Consider the following 6614-nt stretch of genomic DNA (forward strand, 5'->3'; position numbering starts at 1 on the left):
TTATCATAGATATGCTTAACTACCAGGGGCGAGGGCTAAATGTGTACATGCCATTCTAATACAGTTTACAGGAACACTGTTCTGCTTGGTAATGGAAAAAAAAGTCATGCATCGTGTGGTCATTATGACTTGACAACAAAAACATAAATTAAGTTAACATTATTCATTATTGTCCGGTTTGTTTCACCCCGCGTAAATGTTGGAGGCTGAAACAAAAATCTGGGATCACATTGTCTTTCAACAGAAAACAAGGTTGGTCACAACAGTGCAAGGTTATGACCTCGATATACAGTCAAGAAGTGACTCATGACCCTTCCGTGGACTAATTTAGTCGGTCATGTGACACACCTCCCGCATCTGTGGTATGGAGAGCAAAAACTTTTCGCAACACCTGGCAGTAGTCTGGAGAGTTGTACGTAAAATAGTTATGTTGTGAATGTTAATTAAAATCGACTTAAGCTCCACCGTTATCATTTGCACCTATTCACAAATTACCTACACGTATTTTTACATGTATGCTGCGCACACGCGGCCGCCAATAATGTTGCTGCAATAATAACCCGGAACAAGTGCCACATGACAAATGAAAAGTGAATCAGCGCTGGCAGAGCAAGCAGAACGGGTGACAAAGCATTTTCAATCGGGGCCCAAGTCTCGGGGAGGACGTAGCTCGCCTCTTTCACGTCTCTCCTCAGCTCAACTCACTTGCGTTTGCTCTTAGTGTCCGTGGTCTGAAAGACGCTGGACGCAGACATGAGGTTCTCGATGTACTGACCGAGTACCTGGTTCTCCGACTTTAACTTCAAGTTTTCCTCTTTGACCGCGTCCACCCGCGCTGACAGGTCTGCAGGGAACAGAAGTTGTTTCGTTTAGATTTTCCATCAGGAAAAAAAAGATCCTGGTGAATAAAAAGGCATCTGGATTTTGTTCACTTCAATTGCTGTCTATGCTGTAAAATAGGGGTCACCATTGTGATGCCTGCGGGCACAAGGTTGTCCCCAAACGACTACGCGGAGCCTGCAGGCCCGTTCTAAAAACAGCTGACCATTGATAGGACTTAGTGATGTGTGTTACCTTCCAGAGTGTGCTGAAGTTCCAACACCTGATTTATTAGCCTTGTCTTCTCCTCCATCTCCACCTGGTTCTCCATGTCCCCTGAAAGCGAATCGAGTAGCATCATCTCCACACTACAAATTCGTTGTTGTCGGACACAATGTCAAGAAAGGGTACACATACCATCTATGTCGCAGTTCATGATGAAGAGATCGTTCTCTGGCTTAGTATACAGGGCTGCAGCTCTGCTGTCCACTGGATCAGAATGACACACACACTTAGGTAGGGTGTGGATGATTAAAAAAAAAAAAAGTTAATTGTGAGAATCATTTGGCAGTTATTCCATTTCTAGGAATCCTATCTTTGCCTGACGATTTCGCTATCCGAGTCCTCTTGCCACTAAAGAGGAGTAGCGTCGCATACAAGACTGTTTTGGTTAAGAATTTTTCTGTGGTATCAAGGAGGAGAAGACGTGTGCGGGAAAAAAGGAAATAGGCAAAATTCGAGTAACATTTAGTATTCGTTACAGCGGGTTTAATTTCACAGAGAAGTTTAACTTTTTTTTTACCCTCTTTTCTAAGCAATCATTAGCCCCCGTTGCATTGAAAAATGTCGTGCACGACTTGGGAACTTGTTATGCAGTTGGCGGTTGTACTAACAAGCAGAAGAAATTGATTCTGTGACTCCAAGAGCAATGTTTTGAACTGGCTGCCCGGACGAGAAGAGAATGATGTTGTGACTCTGTGTATTTCATGTGCCCCCCAAAAGACTGAAGTCTGGGGACGGGTCTGACTAAGTGGCATCCTCGTTGTTTTGTTGTTCTGAATTACACTGCGCCTTTACATTAATTCATCTGAGAGCTGCCCAGCATGTTGCTGCACAACAACATGGACACTGACGGTGTGCAACTCTAAATCCTGACTTGCCTGACAAACCATGATACAGCAGGGGTTCATTGTTGATTTGGGAATCAACACTGAATTGGGCCACTGCATGAATTCACGTACACACAGTTCAGAAATTCGGTTGCATGGCTGCATCGGTTCTGTGATGGTTGAGGCTTCGACTGAGCCGCCGTTGCCGCACCCTGTTAGTTGCTTCATTGGACTCTTAACAGTTTTCTGGTCACGTTCTTTATATTCGAGCGTCTAAATCACTGCTGTTCTTTAAAAAAAAACTAGCTTCAATCGTTATCGATAGATTAGCATGGTTACAATGAAATAGATTGGCTTGAGTGCTGCAACGTCTTACAACTCGAGAAAGACCACCAAGTTGCCAACATATTAAGCGCGAGACTCCTGCGATCTATTAGATACAGTTCGGAATCATTTAGCTTTTGGAAAACCGTCTCACGAATGTTTATAACGACCTCTAACCCCAGCAATGCCCATCACTATAGCTTGTAGGCCGATGTTTACACCGATGTGTGTAAACATAGCCGAACGAATATACGTTAAATGAACCTGTGGGTAGGAAATGTGTGCAATAACACTCGAGTACTAGATCAATTCAACTTGACAGTAACGCGTGAGTTAAATCAAGCCAGCGATGACCATGTCCGAAGATGGACGCGTCCAATTTAGCTTTTCTAGCTAACTAGCTTTTGCAGCAATCTACGAACGCCCACTAATGAAACTACAAGAGTAGCATTTCACTAACAACACGTAAACTCAAAGTTGAAGACATTCAAAATCTCAACGCGGAAGGTGTTGCAAAAATATTTCGACTTAGCCGCCCTATCGATGTGGTTTGGCCATCGGGATGTAGCTAACGTTAGACGTACGCTAACTCACACAGCTCGAGGCAGCATATTCAATTTCAAAAGCGGGGGAAAGCTGCGAACAAAAGCGAGTTATATCGTATTTCCCACTCACCGAAATCGAGACTGTGTGAGTGCTCTTCGAACTAAAGAGTGTCGTTACACAGACAGACAAACGAACACACACCACACACACTAGGTGTTCACTGTCGATGACGACAACGAATGTGATGAGGATTCCTCACCACTGCATGTGCGTGTGTGCCTACACTGACTGACAGGGGGGGCTGTAGCTATCATCTGTCTGTCTGTCTGTCTGTCTGTCTATCTATCTATCTATCTATCTATCTATCTATCTATCTATCTATCTATCTTTAACCAAACCTCGAAAACAAACGGGCTGTGACATTCGCAAGCTGAGCCTCGTCGGCACTGTGACGTCAGTTTCAGGTGAAAGTAAAGAACAACATGGCCGCCCTTTGAGATGGATAAAAACAGGTTGATTTTTCTGCTTATTTCATTTTACACCGATGCAATATTAATCAGAATACTGTGTTTACACGTGTGGAGGCACCAAGAAAATAGTAATATGAAGAGACATTTTTTGACTTGACATACTTAAACGTTTGATTATAACTTACAGAGAACTATGAATGTAGACGTTAGCTAAACGTCTATATGTTTAGCTATATACTATATGTGTCGATCGTGAACGATCAGTTTTTTTTTAGTGACAGTGCTTTGACGTGAACAACGGGAGTCGATTTCTTGTTTTTCCTCATGTTTTTTCAGTTAAAGCCTCGTGATTAGCCAAGATGTGTGGCGGCATCTGTGTGTGCATACTATACAGAAGTGTGAAGGGAGAGGTTACACAAACTAGCAAACAAACTAGAGAGAACATGATAGAATAATTTGTATTAAGTGAGAGACTCCATGCAGCTGACGTGGAAACAAACCACACAGAAGACATACAACCATTCACACCTATGACTGTAAGGAGCATGAGTGTCAAAGTGCATGCAAACTCCACGCAGGAAGGCCGGGACAAAAATTCAAACCCTGAACCTCAAAACTGTGAGGCAGACGTACTAACCACTTTACGAATGTGATGCCACATGCAAAATTGCCTCATTCAAAATTGACAAACAAACAACCTGAGTCAAATGGTCAAAGGTCAGGTGTTTACTGTTGCTGCAAGTGCATTGTATACTGCTACTGTTTCTCATTCAACATGTAACAAATTCAAGTTTGAATGAGAAACTGTTTACAAACCATCATTTGTAAGTGTAATTTTAGGCTTCTCTTTTGTGTCAAAACATTGCAGAAAATATTTTTTAAGGTAACGGTCAAAATGCAAATGAAATAAATGGATTCATCGTTTTGCGTATTTCATTCCAGGATCTAAGCAATGCAGCTTTGAAAGGAGTTAGAGTAAATATCAAAGTTTTGTTTTTCTCCAACATCAATTCTAACATTTGCCTCCTTGCTTTGTTTTCACTTTACAATGTGACTGCTGAAAATAGGGAGTGGAAATGAACTACTTTGATTCAGTTTCTTAGTACATTCTTACTGGTGAACTTTAAGATGAGAAGAATGTAAACTTCCTTTCCATGCTCACATGTACAAAAGGAAGTTTTTATGAGGCTTTACCTGGGTCGTCTGCCAGCGAGATGTTTGTAAAAGTCTCATCTTCCTCCCCCAAGTTGGCCTCCATGGCCTTACTTTCCCTTTTCTCCTTCGCTTGCTGTTCTTTCTTGTTTTTGTCTTTGAAAAGCAGTAATGATTTTGCTGTCTCTTTATCTCACTCACTTTCCTCCTCACATTGGCCCTTCCTCCACACTCACCTGCTGCTTGAATCATTTACAACGTCACAGCTACTGACCCGACCTGACTGGTGACTCCAGTTACAAGGAAAAACAACTCTATGGCAGCAAAGAGCACTAAGTGCTTGCAAGGAAAACGTCACAGGTCAAAGTTTTAGTAGTAGTAACACCAAATCAAGGGGTTTATAAACTCAACATGATGTTCACGCTCCAGTCACACATTAACCTGAATTGTCAGCAAGCCAGATTTTTCTATCAGCGCGGGTCAGAAAACCAATTCAATAAATTGTTCAATAAACTCGATTTAATACGATTTAGTTAATAGTGTGGAATATGTTATTGGGTTAAGTGGTTCATTAGTGCTGTTTTGTCCTTCACGTCAACAGCCTGTTGAGCCGAAATGCCTTTAGAAGACACGAAGGGGGACTTTTTCTCGAGTTGGATTTGTTGTGTTCTACTGCCCTCTCGTGGTTGACGATGAACACAGCAAAACAATAAAAACAGATTTTACTGTACAATAGCTTGGATTAAGTGAGTGCAGCGACAGCGTCCTTCAAATTAAGGTGCGATCCAGGGGCGCCGAAAAGGGGGGATAAGGAGAAGGATTCTTGGGGCCCATGATCTACGGGGGCCCAGAAGGGCCCCATAATTAAATTAAAATCCTGACAAAATAATATGACACTCAGTAATAAACGTAAAATTATCCATTATCATTACCCGATCCTGCTTCGATGGCGCCAGCCCTTCGGCCACCCTCCTCTCATATATGGCCTCCCAAATGGTTATTTAAAGACCTGTGCGCCCGCCTTTTGGACCACTCTCCATTTTCATGAGACCCTCCTGAAGCCGGTCTCCTTTAGCACCCTCAGCCGTCCTCCTGAACGGCCCGGTGGAACGTTTCTGGATTTCAAAGTCCCTCATCCTCTATCCTTCGTTTCTTCGGGACTTCTACCGGGAGTTCCTTAACAAGCTGGGGAGGGCACCAGGTGGTGGTGCCCCTTGAGGATCCAATATTTATTTCCCTCAGTCAATCATTAAGTACCGTATACGACACCATATACCCCGCCCCATCATTTTACATTTTATAATTTTTTTAATGATATGTCTGTGTGCATGTCTGCACTTGTCACAAGAAATGTGATCTGCTCCAGTAAAAATACGTTCCAGACTTTGCAGGCAACCAGGAAAGGCTACACTGTAAGTTTATGATCTTCACCACACATGCCCCCAGCTCCGTCCTCTTCTCTTCCCCTCTCCACTATCTACCTCTCTGTGTTATTTCTTTCTTACGTATCTCATCCTATTTACACTCACTGTTCTTGGGATGGGTGGGGGAGGACAGACATGCTTTGCTTTTATTAAACAACAACAGAGTTGTTTCACTTGAGCCACATTATCATGACTTGTGACACTGCCAGTAATCAAGAGCAATAGCAGAGACAAATTGACCTGCTCTGCCATCCAGACCAAAACAAGCTGACGTCACTACAGACTATAATTCTAAAGCATAGAAAGGGATGTATAGAGAAGACATTTTATTTTGGTCATGGCCATCAACTTTAATGCGTTGGTCATCAAACAACAGTATAACAATAATATAATTTAAATAATTTTTATTATTATTTCGTAAGTTTATTGCGGTCAACACCCTCCTCCAAAAACTAAAAAAAATATATATTTTTAGACAATCTTGCATCCATTCATTGCCTTTCCTGCTTCCCGCCATTTTTGTCTTCACTCCTCCACAACATTGTCTTTTTTTGCCCCCAAACTAACCCGGACCTGTTTACATTCAGTCATGCATTGACATACTTTTTATGCAAATATAATTGACACAAATCTGCAGCTGCCTCCCCACAAAAGTGTGTGAAGGTTAGTCCGAATCATTTTCAGACCTTGCGTAGGTTTCTTTGTTACTGTGCTTGGAGAAAAAAAAAGTCTTTGGTGCAAACAGCCCGCTTCAATACTAACAATTGTTG

General features: G+C 42.3%; 1 protein-coding gene across 2 annotated transcripts; it reads right to left on the reverse strand.

The window, feature by feature from the left end:
• Nucleotides 1-106: 106 nt before the first annotated feature.
• On the reverse strand, nt 107-4641 carry scoca (short coiled-coil protein a). 2 transcript variants are annotated; one of them, XM_088302496.1, is made up of 4 exons: nt 4463-4641; nt 1237-1308; nt 1075-1155; nt 107-844 (listed from the first exon to the last, which is right to left on the reverse strand). In XM_088302496.1, the coding sequence occupies exons 1-4, from the start codon at nt 4524-4526 to the stop codon at nt 702-704; spliced, it is 360 nt and encodes a 119-aa protein (XP_088158622.1). In that variant the 5' UTR covers nt 4527-4641; the 3' UTR covers nt 107-701. The 2 variants fall into 2 exon arrangements, with proteins under 2 accessions (XP_088158622.1, XP_088158623.1); XM_088302497.1 differs by having other exon boundaries at nt 116-844; nt 1237-1330; nt 4463-4625.
• Between the last annotated feature and the right edge of the window lie 1973 nt (nt 4642-6614).

This window comes from Idiotropiscis lumnitzeri, chromosome 8 (genome assembly GCF_059441095.1).
Source record: "Idiotropiscis lumnitzeri isolate Australia: NSW breed Sydney's pygmy pipehorse chromosome 8, RoL_Ilum_1.0, whole genome shotgun sequence".
Classification (NCBI taxonomy): Eukaryota; Metazoa; Chordata; class Actinopteri; order Syngnathiformes; family Syngnathidae; genus Idiotropiscis; species Idiotropiscis lumnitzeri.

What these genes read in the sequence shown, in the direction of transcription:
- scoca (XM_088302496.1), bottom strand. Translation starts at nt 4,526, where the DNA reads ATGGAGGCCAACTTGGGGGAGGAAGATGAGACTTTTACAAACATCTCG. An exon ending in CATGAACTGCGACATAGATG is followed by an intron (nt 1,156 to 1,236) that starts GTATGTGTACCC and finishes ATTCGCTTTCAG; the next exon opens with GGGACATGGAGAACCAGGTG. An exon ending in ACTTCAGCACACTCTGGAAG is followed by an intron (nt 845 to 1,074) that starts GTAACACACATC and finishes TGTTCCCTGCAG; the next exon opens with ACCTGTCAGCGCGGGTGGAC.